We start from the raw sequence: 20,972 nt of genomic DNA, 5'->3' as shown, positions 1-20,972 counted from the left end.
AATCAGCCTGGAGCACAGAGGCTGTCTGGGAGATGGGGGTGGCTGGAAAGCGCGCTGGCGGCCTGGGGGAGTCGGGGAAGGTTTAAACGGATTCCCCTTAAAATTGTGATGGCCCCTCCCCCAGCCGTTCTCCCAGTGGATTCCGTTGCAGTCATTATTCCCGAGTCGGTACCCCGAGATTCCTAGGGGGGATTCTCAGAGACGATTCCATTTCAATCGGGTGATGCCTCTTGGCCAAACAGTAACAGATTTAGGCTGGGACGCTAAAGGCCAGAGGAAGGAAAGGGGAAGGGGAAGGACGGGGAAGGGAAGGGAAAGAAGGGGAAGGGGAGAGGAAGGGAGAGGAGGGGGGAGGAAGCAGAAGAAAAGGGGAAGGAAGGAGAAGAGAAGGGGAAGGAGAAGGGAGGGGAGAGGGAGAGCCATTCCAAGGAGCAATAAAGCTCTCCCCTCCTCCCCTGGAACTCATTCACAAGAGCTGCGGAAATCATCTATATTCACCCGTTAGCCAACAGAACCGAGTGAACACACTGCACCTCGGACTGCCAGCCGCCCCCCGCCCCGCCCCCCCCATTATACCCAAACATAGCGAGATTCGAGCTCTACACGCAAGCCAGACCTATTGGTCTGTTGAGATACACTGAGGCTACAACTGCATTCCCTTCATCTCTTCATCTGTCAAAGAGGAGGAGGAGGAGGAGGGGAAGAGGAGGAAGAAGAGGAGGAGGAAGAAGAGGAGGAGGAGGAGGGGAGGAGGAGGAGGAGGAGGAGGAGGAGGAGAGAAGGAGGAGGAGGAGAAGAGGAGGAGGGGAAGAAGGAGAAGGAGGAGAAGGAAAAGGAGAAGGAGGAGGAGGAGGGAGAAGGAGGAGGAGAAGGAGGAGGAGGAGGAGAAGAAGGAGGAGGAGGAGAAGAAGGAGGAGGAGGAGGAGGAGGAGGGGAAGGAGGAGGAGCAGCAGCAGCAGCAGCAGCAACAGCAGCAGCAGCAGCAACAGCAGCAGCCCCAGCAGCAGCCCCAGCAGCAGCAGCAACAGCAGCAGCAGCAGCAACAGCAGCAGGAGGAGGAGGGAATTTGCCCTGACTGGCTTTCTTTGGGGAATATGTGCCCCCTTGATTTATATCTGTATGTAAAACCTATACAAAGTATCTGCCAGTAACAGGTCTCGAATTTTTTTTTCCCCTCCCACTCTGCTGTGTCAGAGGAACGCAGACAGAAGTACCTCTGTTTCGGGCTCCACGGCTGGAGGAGGAGTTTTCATTCAGACTTTCTGAAGAGGTGGAGATACTGAGAGACTCACCAGAAAAAGGTCCCCTGAGCCAGCCTGGGGATTCAGCCCTTTCCTGCTCCCGTTCGCCATGGACCTGCCTTCCTCTCCAAGTAAGTAAGCCTCAGCAGCCAAGAACTTGCCCAGCGTGTGCGTGGGGATGGATGTGCGCGTGTGTGTCCGTGTGTGGGGAAGGATGTGTGTGCGTGGGGATGTGTGTGTGCTATGTGGCTGTGGCTGTGCGCGCTGGTGTGCGCCTGTGTGTGTGCGCGCGCGAGTGTGAGTGTGTGTGGTGGGGGGGTGGGGGGGTGGGGAGGGGGTCTGGGCTGCTAGCAGCTTTAAATCCGGCCCCGGGTCTCTCGCTCGCCCGATTTCCCCATTCCCTGCAAGGCATTGATCAGCTGGCCATAAGCTGCCTAGCCCGGGCTCTGTGGCTTACACCCAGCCTGGGAAAACAGTGAAATCCATTGACATGAGTCAGCACTTAGAGAAAACTCCAAATTGGCCACTTGAAACCCAAGAGAATCCTCTCCGTAATCGCCCTCTTCGAAGCCCGAAGTTCCAGCCGTGGCTCCCCCGTTGACCTTTAAATACCTTTGTGTGTGCCTGTGTCCGTGTGTCCGTGTGTCCGTGGGTCTGTCTGTGTCTCTTGGCGCGCGCGCGCGCGCCTGCGCGCGCGCCTGTCTGTCCTACCTCCAGACAGCTCCAGGTCATCGGCGCTAGCTGGCTAGGGGAATAACAGCCAGACAAGCCGCAAAGGAGCGGACCATTGAGGCAGGGACCAGGCCGGGGCCTCCTCTGCGAACGGCTCCCGGCTTGGGTTGCGGCAGCTTTCCGATCTCACCCTACCACCTTGCCCTGGGGGAGGGAAAAAAAGATGGCCCAAATCGGGAGAGTATGACCCCCCCCCCCTTCCTCACAGAGTCCCGGGAGCCGTTTGGAAATCCGGGGGGGGGGGGGGTTCGGTCTTGCCGGGCACTGGTCTGAAAGGGGCAGTGAAGCTGAGATTCCCCCCCCCCCAATTTGGGGAGCCGCACACCATCAGTGTAGCCAGTGGCTGCCCAGGAAGCCCCGGGGCTGGCCGTTCTGAAGTGCATCTTTCTGGGTTCTTGTAAAATACTGAAAACCAGAAATAGAAGTGACTGAAGTCGGGCCGAGAAGCTATTTCCAAGTACAAGTCTCCCGTCAGGTCCAGTAAGAATTACATGGATATCAGAGACCCAGGGACCCCCCCCCCCTATGCTAACCACATACAATGAAAAGCTGGCTTGAGCACAGTAAGCCCCCAGAGTGCCGAACTGAAGCTCGGTCTCATTTCTTGCTCGGGCTTTGGGCTTCCCTGTGGTTATGGGATGTCACCTATAAGCAGTTTTATTGAGAGGGAGCTCTTCAAAATGGAGGGGCTTTAGAATGTGTTGGGGGAGGGGGAAGAACACTGAGGGTTTTTTGTTTTTGTTTTTGTTTTTACCAACCCTGAGAAACTGAGAAATAGAATTAGTGGCTTCTTTCCCCGTGCCCCACCCCCAGCCTCGCCCCCATAGAAGGTCATAGCTTGATGGGACCCTATTTATCTAGCGGGCCAACCCCTCGTGCTTTACTCCCGGGGAAACTAAATCCTTAAGACGTGAGGTCTCAGGGAAGTACACTCCATTACTGGGGGGGGGGGCTGACAGGAGAACCCAGACAGCTTAATTCTCACCAAAGCGACTCACAAAATCCCCGGAGCCCCCAGAAAGCAGAGACTAGTTTCTCCGCATGTTCTGGTTTGTGAAAGACATTTGTGTTCATTTAGTCTGAGCACCTGAAATCTTAGATTAGGGGTGAAGTGCCATGGGCTCCTAGGCTCCGGTAGGGTGGCAGTGAGATGAGATAAGAACTAAGCAGCATATGGACCTGCAGTGAGATGCAGAAATGAGGGTGGAATCGAGATGGGCTTACTTTGGTGAGTTGTGAAAGAATCCTGACATTGAAAAGCCAGAAGGGCTCTTCAGAGCTCTTCCAAAACCAACTGCCTCGTTTTACAGATAAGGAAACTGAGGTGCAGAGCCAGGAGGGGGATTGGCAGAGGTCACGCCCTGGCAGAGCAGAAAAACCTTGGTCTTCCCAGTCCCAACCCCGAGCTCTTCCCAGTGTGCTGTATAGGTTAAAGTAAGGCATGAACATTTATAGAGGGACAGCTTAGTCATGGAGAAAGAGGACAAGCGGGGCTTTGCTGGGGGTGGGGTGGGGTGGGGGTGGGGGTGGGGATGGGGAATAATTTCTCCAATGAGGCATTTTGAGATCGTGAGGGTTAAAAGAAGGAATCAAATAGAATTAAGACCACTGCGAACTCCCACTATTTGCTGGAAGTCATTCTTAGAGTTAGCTCATATGTCACAGAGAAAAGACGAGATATGATTGCCAGATGCTTGAGGGGGAGGGAGAGGGTCAGCCTGTCCTCCGTTGTCCTTCCCCGGTTTCTTCTGAAATCAACATTGACTCCCATTATGTCGACTAAAAATTCGGCTCTGAAATCAGAACTGCCCACAGTTTTCATTCAGCAAAGTGGTGGTGGATGGTAGGTACATTGGCCAACTCCACATTAAAAGCAAGCAGGGCTTAGGTTATTTTGTCGGAAAGAGAAATCTCAGTCCCCTGAATGGACTTTGACCATTTCTGTCCCCTCAAAGCAATCTGGAAAACAAAATTCACGTCAAGCCAGAGAGAGCAAATTCCAGGACCAGAAGAAAACTGTTCAGGAAGTTGTGAGTACCTGAGCAGAGGGATGCCGATGGGAGTGGGCTTACAATGCATCATTCATGACTGCAGAGGCACTATGCATCCGTCTGAAATAACAAGATCTCTCCACCCTGCAGTCAAGAATTTGCAATCTCCTAAACCACCTTTTAAGAGTGTGTGCCTTGTAAAAAAAAAAAAAAAAAAAAAAGAAAAGAAAGTGTCCAGCAGCATTAGTAGGTGCACTGCTGTTGCTTCAGTGTTTTTCTGGATCAGAAGAAACATGTTTGTAGTCATTTCTCCCCGTATCTGTTGCATCAGCCTGTTCATTTTCTGAGCTTCTGTCACCCTTCACCTCCCTCCTGTTAGTTCGATGCGATTCAGCAGTCTGGAATTGCACCCAGTTTGCCGTCATTCATTCGGTCTAGTATTCCGTTGGGCGCCCTGATCTTACCCAGGTCTCCTCGGAGCCCCAGTTTAGTGCCGTTTCTCCATTTGGGAATGGAGAGTTCCTGCTGATTAAAAAGCTCTTGCCAAGCTGAAAGGACCCTGGTGAGTTCACATCAGACATCTTGCAGAATCATACCCAAACCAGAGGACGACATCTGCTCTTACGCTACTTCTTCCTCCCCCCTTCCCGCCCCCAGGAAATTTTAACCTCTCCGGTAGTCGCCCCAGTCCAAGTGCTTCTCCTCTTCGTCACTGAGTCCAAAATCGATCCCCAGATCTACCCTGTGTGATCTTGCCACTTGCCCCCTCTGAGCTACCTCTGTAAGATGAGGATTTTGCACCGAGGCCCCTTCCAGCCTGATCCAGGAGCCTGGGATCCCACATGCCCTACGCTTGGGATCTAAAGAACCCCAGAATCCTTTGTCTACGAGGTTTTCTCCGCCTGGCTTTGCTCCTTTGACATCTGTTGAGGCCACTGGCTTTGAATCCTAGCTATCGTCCCCTGCTTTTCTTCAGGTCCTCAGTTTTCTCTTCCCCGACCTGAGCTGCCCGCCGTACTTCACTGCAAAGCTCAGACTGCTTTGTGGACCTTTCTGTCTGAGGCCACCATTTAATGGGATCTCAGTCCCACTCTTGGCCTTCCTTTCGGGTCCTCTCAATCCTACCCGACCTTTGTAATCCTCGGGCACCGTGTAAGAGATGGATATTAATGCTTCGGAATTCCTCGTTCCACAGGGAAGTCCGTTGGAAACAATAGGGTCATTCTTTGCTCTACCTCTGCAATCTGTAGGACATTAGGCTCATTCGGACAGTGCCTCTTAGTAACTCCTGGTGTCCTTGTTGACGAAGGTGACCGGATGTAAATTGCTTCCACCCAAGGAATGCATTTACACGGTCCTCACTGTATCCGTGGGATCTCCCGTCGCCTCCCATGCAACTGTGGCTTCTGTTTGCTGATTGCTCTTACCCACAGCCTCCCAGAAACAGAATCACAAACCCCCAAAATGTCAGAGTTAAAGGGGAAAGGCCTATGTTTTATACCCGGAAGAGACGGTGAAGCCATCTCATTTTACAGAGGGACTGAGTAATACATAACAGAGCTCAGATTGGAAAATCCATGTTGTTTGCTTCCAAATCCGGATTTTCCCCCCCAGTATATAATAGAAAAATTCTAAGAGTGCACATTTATTTATTGACTATTAAGTGCCAGGCACTGTATTACGCTTTTCACAGATCTTATCTCATTGGATCTTCACAACAATCCCGGGAGGTAGCTGCTGTTATTTGACAGATGGGGAAACTGAGGGGCAGGGTTGGTGCTTGGCCAGGGTGCCCGCTAGGCTGAGGGCCACATTTGGAACGGTCTTCCCTGACTCTGCACTGTGGCGCCCCCTAGTGGCCCACCCTCTCTCCAATTCCTCCATTTCTCTCTTACAATCTGATGTTGTCAATTTTGATTCAATTAGAGGCATTTCCCAGGACATACCCCTTCCTCCAAGAACCCTCTTTGGTCCCCAGCAAAAATGACTGAGGAAAACCAGCAGATACGGGGCCCACAGCTGACAGCTTCTACCACGATCCACACCTACGCTCCTCCACCTGTTGGCCAAGAGGAGGGAACTGTTTCCCGGGCTCTCCTCGGGAGCCAGAATTTATTTCATCCCCCTCATTTGAGGGAGGAAACGGTAGCCCAGAGAGGGAAAGTGATTTTGCCTAAGGCCAAAAACCTGCTGGGATTCGGGACCCGGCTTGAGGCTTTGAGTCTCCGGTGTGGACCATTGTCCGTTGGGTCCCAGACTTCCACGAGGCCGAAATAACCAAGGTGAAAAAATATAACTCGGGTGGCTTTTGGATGCAGTGAGATTCTTTTCTTCCCCTCCCCTCCTCCCTCCACCTCCCCCCCTCCTCCCCCTCCCCTCCCTCCTCCCCCACCTCCCCTCCCCTCCTCCTTCCACCTCCCCTCTCCCTCCTTCTTCCTCCTCCTCCCCCCTTCCACCTCCCCTCCTCTCCTCCCTCCACCTCCCCTCCCCTCCTCCCCCCACCTCCCCTCCCCTCCTCCTTCCACCTCCCCTCTCCCTCCTCCTTCCTCCTCCTTCCCCTTCCACCTCCCTCCTCTCCTCCCTCTTCCTCCCTCCCTGCCTCCAATCCTCCCCCCTTTCTCCCCCTTCTCCTCCTCCCCTCCTCCCCCTCCCAAGTCCTTTCACTGATTAACCCTTGGACAAACATTTCAGCCGGAGTGATTTGTCCGGATCCGTCCCCAGCCACCTGAGCTCTCCCAGCCAGATTTCTTCCGCCCTGAGCGTGGAGGGGCCGGGACCTTTCGCTTTCTCATGCCCCTCCGGCTCTGTCGGAGCTCGGTCATTTCCCTGGCCTAGGCCGGCTTTATTTGTTCCTCCGCTGCCTTCATTGAAGGAAAGCACAGCCTTTCGCACCCATTCACGTCTATTACTCATTCAAGCCATCCACACCATGCACTTCGTATGACTAATTGTTCTATTTTGAGCTGCCTTGAAATCTGATGGCTTTTGTACATGCTTTCCCCCCCCCCCTCCTGTTTTCTGGGGCCTGGGGCCCCCGTTGCATTTGGGGCCAAGCTTGCTTAGCTCCCCTTTTCTCCGGGGTACAGTGCCAGGGCTGGCCCGGGAAGGCTGGCATGTGCTCCTCGCTCCCGCCTGCGCCTCTGGAGGGGGCAACCTTGAAGTTCCCTTGAAGATTCCAACGGGGAGAACAGTGAGTGCTGTCACACCTTAATGGCCATCCATGTCCTCCATGCTGCTGGCCGGTAGGTTTCGCATCCATAGTCCTTTGCTCCTTGGCCATCCCGGAACATCACTGGACAGCCGGGCGAGGATGGTGGCCAATGGAGGGTGGGCACGGGGGATATTGAAAGCGATTCCATTTTCTTCAAGAAACATCTCTTACATCTCCGCTTAGTGCCAGTCATTGCACTTCGTCAATGGCTCCCGTAGCTTAGGGTCAGAGAGAAGGCTCCCTCGCCTTTTTTTCTATCTGGAGGTCATCCTACAGGTCAAACTACTCCTTAAACGCCCATTCATGGTGGATCTAGACCTAATGGGGAGAAATGAGTCATTGCAGCTCAGCACCTGGCTCCAGCTGAATGTCTCTATCATGTCTCTGGGCCTCAGTTTCTCCTTTCTTGTAAATGCGAGTCTCATCCACTGAGTCCTTTCTTTTTCCAGTCTCATATCTCATGATTTCTTTGTCCTGTCTCTGCTCCAAGAAGCTTTAATGTGCTCAGAGATCTTTTTGCTGCCCACCCCAACTTCCAGCTCATTCACAGAGAGCACTCCCATCTTTCCGGCATGCTCTCCTCTCAACAACCCTATGAAGTACCTAATGCAGGAGTTATTTTCCCTATTTCATTTTTCAAAGGAGGGTGCTACAGATCAGAGATGCGGGAGATTTGCCCAGAAATGCAGGCAGAAGATGACCCAAATCTGGCGCAGAGTTCCTTGTCTCTATGCCTCTGTGTCTGGTCGTTTCCCTACCGCTACACTGCCACCGTTTCCCCTCTTAAACAGTCCGTTGCCCTGCATTCTGGGAAGGCAGAACCCTGTTTCCTCCAGCACCCTGAGATGTGGGAACCTGGAGCATAACCAAGTCAAGGCTTTCGTCAGGTGCAAACAACTTTGAGCCTACAAGGCGAAAGAGGTGGGTACGTGTCCCACCGTGTGAGATTCAGTTTCCCCATTTCTAAAATGAAAAGCATCATACCTGTCCTCCCTCCCACAGAGGATTGTTATGGGACTCTAGTGAGAAAGAGCACAAAAAGAGATTCGGAATTCTGAAGGGCTCTCTGTAAGTGTCGATAGGAATTATCATCATCATCATCATCATCATCATTAGAAACTCTTATGAAGCCTCCTAAGGCTAGCGGTCACTCCCATTCCAGATGGAGGCTGTCCTTCTGACAAATGCCCAGAGCATTTCATGCTGCGGCTGCCATGGCTAACAACAAGTAACCGTGGTCGTCCATCTCCATGGAGATTATTCTAAAGTCCCTTTAGCAGGAATCAGGTTATGGGCCCTCTTCTGCTGTCTGCAACTCTCCCCTTGACTAAATAAGCCTTATGCTATGGCCGTTGCTCCTGGGACCCGGAGGCTCTCTTTTGCCCATATTGCCAACAGATTCCCTTCCGATTTTCTATTAGAGTTCTGATACTACAAGTTGCAGGGTCGGAAAAATACAACACGTATTAGCTGACAAGCAGTATCACCCAATTATTGTAAAGCCAGCCAGGCAGAGGAGGGAAAAATAAAAGAACTAGACAAAATACTCTATGATGAGCTCGATTTCATTCCATTCCTGGCAAAATCCTCCAACATTATTTAAGGGGTGATTTGTAAACTAGCCAACATGGCTTTTTCTCCCCCCCCCCTCCAATAATGTTTTAATTTTTCCAGATACATGTAAATATAGTTTTCAACATTCATTTTTGTAAGACTTTGTGTTTCAATTTTTTCTCCCTCCCTCCCTTACCTGTCTCTCCCCAAGACAGCAAACAATTTGATATGTTAAATATGTGCAATTCTTTTATTTTTTAAAAGTTTTTTTTAATTTTCAAAACATATGCATAGTTTCAACATTCACCCTTGCAAATCCTTGTGTTCCAATTTTTTTTCTTCCTCCCTTCCCTGGACAGTAATCCAATATCTGTTAAACATATCGTGCAATTCTTTTAAACATATTTCTATATTTGTCACTTTGTGCAAGAAAAATCAGACTAAAAGGGGAAAAAACTACGCGAAAGAATAACAAACAAACAAGGCAAAACCACAATGCTTCGAGCCACATTCAGTCTCTCTTTGGACAGCATGGCTTTTTCAAAAATTGATCGTACTAGAATAATGAGATTTCTTATTTGAACAGGGCCACTGAGTTAATACATCAAGGAAATATCAGTGACACACCTCGATTTCAGCAAGATGCTGGGTAAAATCTCTGATGTCGTCCTTGGGGACGAGATTGAGAGACATCCGGCTAGATGTTAATACAGTCCATTGGACCTTATAGGAAGAGCCCCAAGGAGTGGTAATGAATGAATGAATGATGATGATGGGGATTTGAGGTCCTTTGTAAAGTGCCCCAGGGGATCCTTCTCTTCTGTGCCTCTTAAATGTTTTTGTTCTAACTTGGTCAAGGCGAAGATGGAGTACTTATCAAATTAAATGGGGATGGGAAGCTGGAAGAGAAAGCAAACCCACTGATTGGATGACAGATTTGGGATTTCAAAAGGTCCCAGTAATTTGTGCCCCACCCCCACCCCTACTCCCATTTACCTCTCAGCAAATTCGAACAAGATGAAATTCAAATGGGATAAATGTAAATTCCCATAATTGGCTTCCAAGAAATGAACTGTACAAAGTACAGAATGAGAAAATTGTGGCTAGACAAGAGTTCCTTTGGAAAAGACCCGGGGTTTTAGGGAGACTATAAACTCAGTATGAGCCAGCAGTGTGACTAAAAGCAGAAAGTCCAGAATAAGAGGCCCACTGTCCTCCTGATGAGACCTCACCTAGAGCATGCTGTTCAGTTCTGGGTACCACACTTCAGGAAGGAGATTGTCAAGTTCTGTGAGGTTGAACAGCATAGTGGGGGGTCCAGAGGCCAAAGCGGATAAAGATTCCTTGAAAAAACTAGGAAGAAGATAAGATTCGGGGAGACCCAAGGATCGGATTCAAGTATTTGAAAGGCAGTTATGAAAAGCAGCACTTGTTCTGTTAGGCCCAAGGGGGCAGAACAGGGGCAATGGGGGACAGTTTGCAAAGGGGCAAATGTAGCCTCAATGTGTGGAGGCATTTTCTAACAATTAAGGGCCTCTACATTGAATTGGAGGGAGGGCTTTCTGTCACTGGCAACAGTGACTATGGGACCACCTGGTGAAACTATTAGACAGGAAGGACTTGTGCCAAATAAGAGGGGCACTAGAAGGTCCTTAAGGCTCCTTCGAAGTTCCTGGGGGCTGTCTTGACTGTTGTAAGAGTCTGCATCTCTACAGCAAGCCAAGCTGCATTTATCTCTGTGGAAAGGAGCATGGAGGGAAAATGGAAAGTGCCAATCCATAAACGCTTGAATGCTGAGAAGTGTTCAGAGCTGGGGGGAGAGGGTAAGAACGCAAGATGACAAGTGGGTTATGAATAAAATTCCCTACCTTTTCTTCTATTGAGTTTTCATTCTGTGGTGTGTAGGGGCAACTGGCCCTGCTCATACCTCATGCTTCTTCTTACTCTCTGGTGATGGTCCTGCCTATGTGGTCTCATTCTCTCCTCTTTCTCTGTCTCTGTGTCTTTCTCTCTGTCTCTATCTCTTTCTGTCTCTTTCTCTGTGCCTTTTTCTCTTTTTTACTTTCTCTCTCTCTCTCTCTCTCTCTCTCTCTCTCTCTCTCTCTCCATCTCTCTGTTGGTATGGCTCTGTCTCTTTCTGTCTCTCTCTCTGTGCCTTTTGCTCTTTCTTTCTCTCTCTCTCTCTCTCTCTCTCTCTCTCTCTCTCTCTCCTCTTTCTCTCTCTCTGTCGGTATGATTCTGCCTCTCTGTTTCTGTATCTCTCTGTCTCTGTGTGTCTGTGTGTCTGTCTCTGTTTCTGTATCTTCTGTCTCTCTCTCACACACTCTCTCTTTCTATCTCTCTCTCCCCCTTTTCTCCCTAAGGCTTTTCAGATGTGCCCTGATGCCTACATAACTGCAAGCCCTCCCTCCTCTTTACCACCAGAGTGCCACTCTCACTCAACTCCAAAGAATTCAAGAGCCAAGACAACATGGATGCCCCAATAACAGACGATTTCCCTCAAACCCTGCCCATTGAGCAACTCTGCTCCATTCATGTCAGCAATGAGTACGTGGAACGGCCTGCCATCTGCCAACAGACCCTCTCCAGCTCTTCCCTTGTCCAGCAGGCTCACAAGTCCGATTGGTCCCTGTCTACCATACCCTCCGATCTGCCTCGAAGCCTCAGCCAATGCCACCAGCTTCAGCTGTTGCCACAGCATCTGAGCCAACCCAGCCTCGCCAGCTCCATATCCCACACCACCATCACCTCCGACCAAAGGCTTCTGACCAGCATCACTCCGTCACCCTCGGATCACTCCCTCATCTGTACCCAGCCTCAAGCAGGGGCTCTGAAAGTAGAAGAGTCTCAGAAAGCCACAGCAGAGAAGCTGTCCCTCCACACCGGCGGGCACCTCTTCATCTGCGAAGAGTGCGGCCGTTGCAAGTGCATCCGCTGCACGGCCACTCGCACCCTGCCCTCCTGCTGGCTCTGCAAGCAGCGCTGCCTCTGCTCCCCAGAGAGCCTTCTCGACTACAGCACGTGCCTCTGCTGCGTCAAGGGCATCTTCTACCACTGTTCCACCGACGACGAAGACAACTGCGCCGACGAGCCCTGCTCCTGCGGGCCCGGCTCCTGCTGTGCCCGTTGGGCAGCCATGAGCCTCCTGTCGCTGGTCATGCCCTGCTTGTGCTTGTACCCTCCAGCCCGAGGATGCCTCAAGTTGTGCCAGCAGGGCTACGACGGCCTGCGGAGGCCAGGCTGCCGATGCAAGAGCCACACCAACACCGTTTGCAGGAAGATCTCCTCTTCCAGTGGAGCCGCCTTCCCCAGGGCCACAGAGAAGCCAGTGTAAATGCCTTGCAGCCTCCCTCCAGCCCCTTCTCTCCCCCTCACCCTTCACTCTGTAGGAAGGAAGGGTGGGGGTCAGAGAAACCGACCAGCCGGAACTCAAGGGCTCGCCCCCATCGATCCCGCCATGCGTGGGGCTGGCCGAGTGCATCTTGAGTCCAAGGCAGCTTAAACTTCCCTCATTGGCTCTCTGCACCCCCCCCCACTCCTCCCTTGGCCTTCCCACCCGTCCCCCACTTACCTCTCAACTTTTTCTGCCCCAAAGCAAAAAATAAATTAAAAATCAGATGATCCAAAGACATGGGACTTGCACATTGAAGACAAATTGAGCCAGCTTCTGGCCATCCACCCATGGCCTCCTCAGCACTGTGTGGCAAATGGGAGGCTCCCTGACCCCACCTTCTTCCACACCAGACTCATTTCCCCAGTGCCTTCGGGGGCTTTCTCCAAAGAGTAACATGGGGCCACACAGCAAGCATCCAGGGAGTACTTAATTTCATTTTTCTTTCTTCCCCCATCTTTGTCCTTGCCTTCCTCATTCCTTCTCTTCATCATCTCCACTCCATTTTCATTCCCAGCTCGCCCCATCATCTTCTCCCTGTTTTCTCATCCTCTCCTTCCTCCCTTCTTCCTCCCTCATCTCCTCCCTACTCTTTCTTTTCCTGCCCTTCCCTCATTCTCTCTCTAGCCCCCCTTATCCCACATCCCCTTTCCCATCTCTCATCTCTGTTCCTTTATTCCTTCCCCTGCCCCCACCTCATTCTTCATTCCTTCCCAATTCCCCCATGCTCTCCCTTACTCCACTTCATCCCTCATCTCTTGCCTTTTCTTTAATCACCTTACTCGCCCTCATTCCCACTCTTATATGTCATCCCTCTCATCCACAGTTCCTTCCCCATCTCTCATCCCCTTTTAGTTTCCTCATCCCTCAGTCTCTCCCTGCTCCCTCATCTCCTCCCTTACCCAACCTGATTCCTCATCCCCTCCCTCTTCCTTTATCCTTTTCCCCTCATTGACTTTTCCCCTTCCTTGTCCCACGTTTCCTTTGCCACCCAGTCCAATGCCCTCCCCCTTCCTCCCCCATCTCCTCATCATCCCCCGTCCCCTTCCCCCCCTCTTCCTCATGGGTCCTTCTTTCCCACCTTTATCTCTAGCACCTTCAGGAGTGGGGTTTCCCAAATGCCTTCCCTCTGCTTTTGTCCCCTTGCTGTGTTATTACCCAGTCTTACAAAAAACAAGAAGAAGAAGAAGAAGGTTTCATGTGATATATTAACCGATAAGCCTGCCTGAAACCCAGATGTGTGAGTGTGTGTGTGTGTCTATGCACCGCACCCACCATACCCACACATCTCAAGGCATATGGGATCAGGATCAAGTAATCCAGGCTCGGTCAGCTGGAGTCTTGTCCTTTTCCCCCCAAACTGGATGGCCTTGGGCAGTAAAGGGCAGAACACAGAGCCCTTCCCTAGATAGCAATAGCCCTAAGACTGCATGATTCCTGTTCTGTGGATGTAATTATAAACCATCGAACTTAGGGCTGGAAAAGAATGGAAAGATCACGCAACCCATTTGACAGATGATTAAACGGATCCCCAGAAAGGGGACACAGCATGCCCAAGGCCACACGGGACAACTGTAATAGAGCTGGGATGAGGCCACGGGTCTCCGTTTTCCCAGATCGGTGCTCTTTCCTGGCACCACATCAGGTATCTTCTCACCTGATCCCCCCACTAGCAGGGGCAAACTACAGCCTCCGCTCATCTACTGTTCAGGAACCAGGAAGAAGTGAGTCTAATGTCTGTTGGATTCTTAGCCACTTACGAAGTGTTAAGTAACACTCACGGGCAGCCCTATTGGCAGGGCCAAGGTTGCAGCTCATTGGTACGGTAGCTTAGGAGGAGCTAGCATCACCGTTTGCCCTTTTCACTGACCAAAGGTGGCCTGTCAGAAGATTGAAAACAAGGACCCCAAAAGGAGACCTCGCCACGTCATCTCTCCTGTGGTTCCCCAAACTGATTTTGCCTCCCACCCTGCCCCACAGCCTCTGCAGAGGCACCGGTCAACGCACGTGGGAGCCCGGAACCAAATTCCGAGGAACAAGAAAAGTTGCAGCTTCAAAAGTCCCAGGTCCCAGGTATGTAACATAAGGTGTACCTCCCTCTTTCCTAAATTGAACTCAGAAGGTCCAGGCTAAACTTCCTTACTGGGGAGAGAGACTGCCTCTATGATTCTCCAATTGGTCAAGCTTACACATTGTGGAAGAACTTCAGGGACGGGCTCCTAGTGAGAGCTACTGGGAGGAGAAATTCTCCAATGCTGTAGCTTTCCCATCTTAATGGACCTGACGTTCACAGATGGATTCTGAGGTGGTCACCTACTCCAAAAAGAGGAGCCCCAGCTTGGTTCGCTGCATACGTGTTCCATCCGTTCTCCAAAGCGGGTATGCGGGGGGGGGGGGGGTTTCAGATGGGGGGCGGCGCATTATGGGAACGGCCAAGAAGAAGAAGAGGGGAAAATTCACCCATCTTGCATGAATGTCAAACACGGGAGATGACCCAAGAGCACTAACGTTATCTGAACTGTAGGTCTTCTTGGGTCAGTCTTGAATCTTCTGGACCCAACAGGCATGTACTGCCCAGCAGTCCTGCCCAACTCACTTGCTCCTCTCTGTGGAGAATTGCTTTGATCTATTTTTGTATATAGAAACATACTGGTATGATGGTTAGAATGATTGCTTTATTAATATTAATGATATTACTGTGAATGGTGCCATATGCAAAGGTTTGCCTTCGTACAGATATGAACCCAAACAAGTATCTATAGCCTTCTCTGTTGCTTTTGAATTCCTCCTTTGGAAGCCACTTGTTATTCTCCCGAGCGGGCTTCAGATTGACCTTCCATTAAAGGCTATGTGACCAGCTTTCTGGAACACAGGGTGGAGAGAGGAAAAGCTCCTCCATCTCCACTTTAAGTGAGCCTAGAGCTGAACTATATCAAGATTTGCAGATACTTGTGCATTGTGCCTAAAGCTAAAGCTATTCTATGGGTGTTTGCTTATTACTCCCAGATCCTGTGCTGACAATAGCCTTTTTCCTTAACTCCCTTTGACATCCACGAATCCTCATCCTATAATCTTCATTAAGGCCAATTGTCCTCCCCTCCCCAGTCACCAGCAATGGGTCCCCCAACTCTGTCATATAACAGAGAGTCCTTTCTCTTGGTGGACTTCAGAATGGTCTAACACCAGCCTCCAGGAAGCTGAGAGGTTCCCAGAATTCACTCTGCTGCTAAAGCAGGGCTTACGGTTGGCTCCAGATTGACTGGATTTGAGCAGCATCAGGTTCACCATAGATAGGTTGGGTGGGGATTCTTGTGTGTGTGTATATATCCTTCCCATTATGTACAGACATGTATCCATATCCATATATATGTAGATATATGTGTGTATGTGTATATACACACATGTATATTTAAAAAACAAAATTCTAAATCCTTCAGAAAAGCTTGGTTTTCATGATGTTTCTACTTTGTGTCATGTATAGTCTAAACAGCCACCTTTAATGAGTATTTCTTGATTCTATCTATGTATATATCTATCTATGTATATATCTATCTATATATTCTGTGTGTATATATATACACATATATGCAATTAGGCCATTTTTTGACCTCTTACTCTCCTTGCTTTCTCCACGTTGGTCCCTCAATATGGTTCACGTCATTTGTGCTAAGGGTTTTTCTTCAGGTTTTCCACACTAGCATAGCTTTAGGAGTCTGGAAGAAGCCCTGGTACAGTGACAAAGCCATATGAATGACTCTCCCTTCTGCCAACTCAAATCTCCCTTTGCCCCAGACCACCAGGGAAAAGAGGACATACTCCATTTATTTGGGCATAGATATACTCTATCATCTGGAATTGAGCCCCAAGTCTCAGTCGATCTTTCACGATTCTCTGAGACCTAGAAAACTAGGATGTTAGCAGTACCAGCTCGTGCTCCCCCTGCTTCCTCCCAAAGCATGCCTGCCATTATTAGCAGCATGATTTCAGAGTCTTATGGCAGAGGAAAACCTTACCGATGTCACGGATGGTTCCTATATTCTTTGTGCTGACTGTGTGGCGATTAAATCCGATCACTGAATCACTGGGATAGAAAAGTAGCATCTCTGTTAAACAGGAAACAGAAAAGGCCAGAACGCCCTGTTCCTATTCCAATGATGCAGGATGCCCTAAACCACTGGAAAAGGAGGGCTAATAGTGCAGACAGGGAAGGAAAGGAAAGAGTCTGGTCTGCCTCTGGCGACAAAGTTCCGGAGGGCCTGATGATGACTGATCCAGGTGTTAGTTAACCTGGCCAGCACTCTTAAGCTGGCTGCTGCTGGGGTTTAGCTAGTGTGATTCCCATGGAAGTGCCTGGCACCCTCTTGTTTTTGTTTAGTGTCTAACCTTTTACATTCTTCCCTCTTAGATCTGGCAGGCTAGCCCTCTGTGGGATCCCTCTGTGGATATCCCCAAAAAGGTCTTAGATGACGATTGAAGTTCTGACTGATGGAATACAGCTGCTCATGGTAGGATTGAAATGGTAACTTCATCACCTGGGCCTAGACCGAGGTCAAAGCCTGAACAGGGAGAGAAAAAGCCTGCAGAGCTTGGGAGAAGGCTTTGAGAGCATTGCAGAGCCGGGATGAGTTATCACTTCAATCCTTCAGAAAGCTATCTTGTAGCTTGTCGATGAAGTTAGCCGAGGGCAGCTTGGAGACTTGCAAGTGTTCCCAGCATCTTAAGCCTGTGTGATTCCAAGCTTTCTTTTACTCCATGCCCTTCATCATAGAGCAGAATGGCCAACAGGTGTGTGGAGCACAGACACCCACTGAGGGCCTCTGAAGATTAGAACTGAAGATCATTTAGACCAGGTCCCTCCTTTTAGAGGTTGGGAAGCGAAGGCCCTGGGTGGTTGGAGGACTTGGCTAGTTTCCCATGATTTCAACCAACAAGGACTTCTTGAGACCCCTTATGTGCCCAGCACTATATAATACCTATCAATCTAGACTGTGCTATCACTGTACTACCCTTTCCTGCTTTCTGCAGGAAAGAATTTGGTGACTCTGATTAACTGGTGCTAAACATACAAATGAAAATGAATTTGTTCTTGCAATCCAAGGACTAACCAAGTCTGAAAAGACCATTCTTCAGAGGAAACAAAAACAGTTATTACTTTGGCTAGTTTTTAGAAAAGTGTGTCTGCATGCACACACACACACACACACACACATTTATTAACTCATGCTTTTAGGCTACGTCCACATGCAATCAAAACAATTGGTCAATGGAGTCAAGCCAACGATTAAATAGTCAAAGCGATTTGGGTATTGTGAGGACCCAACAACTTGTTGATTACCTTGAGTTTTCCCATTTCGAGCCGTTGTTGTGGCATATCTCCATTCCCACTTCATCGAATAAGAACCTGGTACATTCGTAATTTAGCTTTGAAGAGGCACATTGATTTTGTGTCTGCATTAAGTTAAAGCATCTTGACAAAACCTCCAAATGCCAATGGCCTGCATGGGTTGTCCATCTAATGTCAAATTTAAATAATTGGCAGAATTATTTCATTCTTTGTCCAGAGAGGTCAACATGTGAAAGCAGGACCATCGAGGCTCTGGGAAAATTTTAAACCAAGGTTCCAATTTCTGTTGGTCTTTGTAGGAAGAGAACAAAGAGGAATCCTAAAATCTATTCCACTTGAAGAATGAAGCCCAAAATAAATTATCCTCATTGAATCTCCATGGGTCAAGCAGTCCATGTAGACTTTTCTACTTTTCCAATTTCTTTTGGGGTTAACTTCTAATATTGTATAGACTTCCCCACGGAGACACTTATTCCTTCTAGAGTGATCAGAAAAAAATATCCCATGTTGATGTTGGGATTGCTGTGTTGTGACTTCTTTTGTGATAAAAATAGTATTGGACTGGGAGTCATAAGACTCAAGTTCCAGGCCCAGCTCTGCTCCCAACTGGCTATGTGAACATCATTTAACACCTCTAAATGATCTCATCTGCTCTGAAAACTTTGGATACTAATGCTTGCCCTTCCTCATGGGGTTGTTATGAGGATGAACTGAGAGAGTGGTTGGGAAAGTGCTTTGAAAACTGTAGTGTCATAGAAATAGGATTCTTCTGGTGTTTTGATGTTAATTCATGCAAGGTCAAAGGATGACTAAATTGGGGTCAGCTCATTCATCCTCTGGCATGTTACAGATACAGATACAGACACAGATACAGATAAAGAAACTGAGATCCATGGAGGTCAAATGACTTCCCGGGAAGTAAATGATCAAGATAAGATTCAAATCCAGCTCCTGAGTTTCCAAATCCAGTTCTTGCTCATTTCACTAAGGCCCAGATGACCCCCAAATGTCTGATTGAAAAATAAAAATCAGTCATTTCCCAGGATGTTATTGAACATTTTAAAGATCAACGTGACCCCCAACCATCCAGACTGATTGAGCTTTGGAGTGGCTTTGCTTTAGTGATACATGGAGTTTGGAACTTGAAAGAGGGTTTTGGACTTCACGAGTCCTGAACCAAGTGCATTCATTGCCCTGAGGAATGACTCTAGCCATGGAGCCTAAAATTTGTGTGCACATATGGACCCCAATCTCCACTCACTGACTAGAAAGAAAATAATATTTGCAATTCGTGCAGTAGCTAGCATTGTCCACCACCTCAAGTTGTTCCTAAATGCTAAAGAACTGGGAAATGTTTGGAAACCCTCATTCCTGGCCAGTGTATTCTGCAATTTCATTCTTATTCTTTTGGGACTTCTGGATTTCCTTGAATGGCCCACTCCCTTTCTCCCCCTCCCCAAGCATTCAGAGGGTTGCCATTGTTTCCTTGGTATAAATGGCGTTCCAAAAAGTGTATACAATGGTCTTTAATTCTTGGTCTTGTTTTAAGGTATGATATGTATTTGTAGTCTATCACTCGTTTTGTCAATGCTCTTTACCATTCATATCCATTTATTTTCAAAGTTCATTGTAAAGGAAAAAAATCTTTATTTTCAAAAGCACCATTTTGTGCAATCTCTTTGCAATGCTTAAAAAAATGTCTGAACTAAATAATCCTATAGGTGGTGTGACACAACACTAACAACAGCTATTCAATAAAGTTTTATATATATATATATATGCATACTATACATATGCATAATATATATGTATACATATACCACCACAATGTCTACTCTTCTCATTTATGGCAGGGCAATCGGCGGTTGGTGTCTTTGGGTGAATTCTAATTGGCTAGAGTCAGTTGCTTCCAACAAGGCGTTTCCTTCCAGGTGCCAGGCTAAGAGGTCACAGCGTCCCCAGGCTACCATTTGGGAATCTCCACTCTCCTTGAAAAAGATGCTGAAGAAGCTCTCCAGTAATAGTTCAGGTGCTGAGGTAGAAGAATATGGAATGAAAGGTGCTCCTCCCATGGACCGAATTAGGCCTCATGAGTAGAAAAGCCAAGAATATGGGTGAAGACTGAAGAAGCACAAGAACTTTTACTACCAATCAGGTAGAACAGGCTGCCTTCTGAGGTGCCGAGCTCTCTTTCACTGAAAATGTCCAGACATAATTGAGGGATGTTGTCCATGAGTTTCTTTTATGTAGAAGGTTAAATTAGATGACCTTTAAGGTCCTTCTCATCTAAAAGAACTTGCAATCGTATTCCATGCTACCTAGCAACAAGGATCCCATAGCATATGACCCAGGGAGAATGAAAATTGACTCTCTTTCTTACTATGAGACTTTCTTACTATGACCCAATTCCAGTGACTTCCATGAAGACATGCATCCTTTGAGACATGCACTTATCTGGGGGCACCCTGTGGATATTTGCCCTGGGGAAAGGAGTGTCAGAACTTGGACAAGATTTGGAACAGCAAGGGGCAGATGGGAGGGGGAAGAACCAATCAGAAAACATGGACTATGAAATGCCTCTTGAAAATGGAAATGAAAAATAGAAAGGCTCTAGTTTAATAGTAATGAAATAAAGAGGGGAATGGGGTAGGAGGAAAAGAGGGGCATTTGGGGAAAGAAATCTGAAAAATAAAATCCAGCCCAATGCTTTCTTTCTGAGCTTGCCACCATTCTGAGAAGCATTCTGATACCCTCATTACATGTGCTCCCGACAGTCAAGAAAACATTTGCTTTCTCCAGGGGAGCTGGAAATGAAGTAGATGACTTTGGAGAGTTGGATTAGTAGGGTTTTTTGTTTACTTTTTCCCACTTCAAATTAGTCTAGAAGGGAAGTGTCAAACACACTACCTGATAGTCACCTATAGTCCTCAATACTCCTGAAGATGCCCTGAATGAGATTCAAATGGAATTTGGAAATAGATTTTAAAATAAATAAAAATAGGAGCATCTGGGTGGCAAAATGAATAGAGCACCAGCCCCGGAGCAGGAGCATCTGAGTTCAAATCCGGCCTCAGACACTTAACACTTAATAGCTGTGGGACCCTGGGTGAGCCTCAAACACACAGGCACACACAGAGAGAAAAAAGAAAGTGTTGAAAAATAAATAAATAAAAATACAATAAAAGATGATATTCCATTTTAAAACTAAGTCAATATGTGGTGGCAGGAATTCTTATGCATGGATTGGTGACTGCTGCTGTCTGAGTTTGGCCCCACTGGTCTGGATTTCCCACATTCTCTAATCCTGCAGGATGCCACAGAGAATAGCCAGCATACGACAACAAATATCAGAGGAGAGGTTCGGTCATTCAGAGGAGATACTATTCAAGAGGAGTAAATACACCAGAGAGAGGTAATACATAAAATGAACTAGCCAGGGATATAAAGGCAACCTTACAGACATCACTTAGACTTGCTATGTGGTTAACAGTTGATGTAGAAATGAACA

The 20,972-nt window shown here is 48.4% G+C and overlaps 1 protein-coding gene across 1 annotated transcript; it reads left to right on the top strand.

Moving 5' to 3' along the window:
• Window positions 1-1,020: 1,020 nt before the first annotated feature.
• On the top strand, window positions 1,021-14,504 carry SPRY3 (sprouty RTK signaling antagonist 3). Its single transcript, XM_031944455.1, has 2 exons — window positions 1,021-1,372; window positions 11,093-14,504. The coding sequence occupies exon 2, from the start codon at window positions 11,200-11,202 to the stop codon at window positions 12,061-12,063; it is 864 nt and encodes a 287-aa protein (XP_031800315.1). The 5' UTR covers window positions 1,021-1,372; window positions 11,093-11,199; the 3' UTR covers window positions 12,064-14,504.
• The last annotated feature ends 6,468 nt before the right edge of the window (window positions 14,505-20,972 follow it).

This window comes from Sarcophilus harrisii, chromosome X, assembly GCF_902635505.1.
Source record: "Sarcophilus harrisii chromosome X, mSarHar1.11, whole genome shotgun sequence".
In the NCBI taxonomy this organism is placed as follows: Eukaryota; Metazoa; Chordata; class Mammalia; order Dasyuromorphia; family Dasyuridae; genus Sarcophilus; species Sarcophilus harrisii.
The sequence above is the reverse complement of the archived record's forward strand: the minus strand, read 5'-3'. Positions and strand labels throughout refer to the sequence as shown.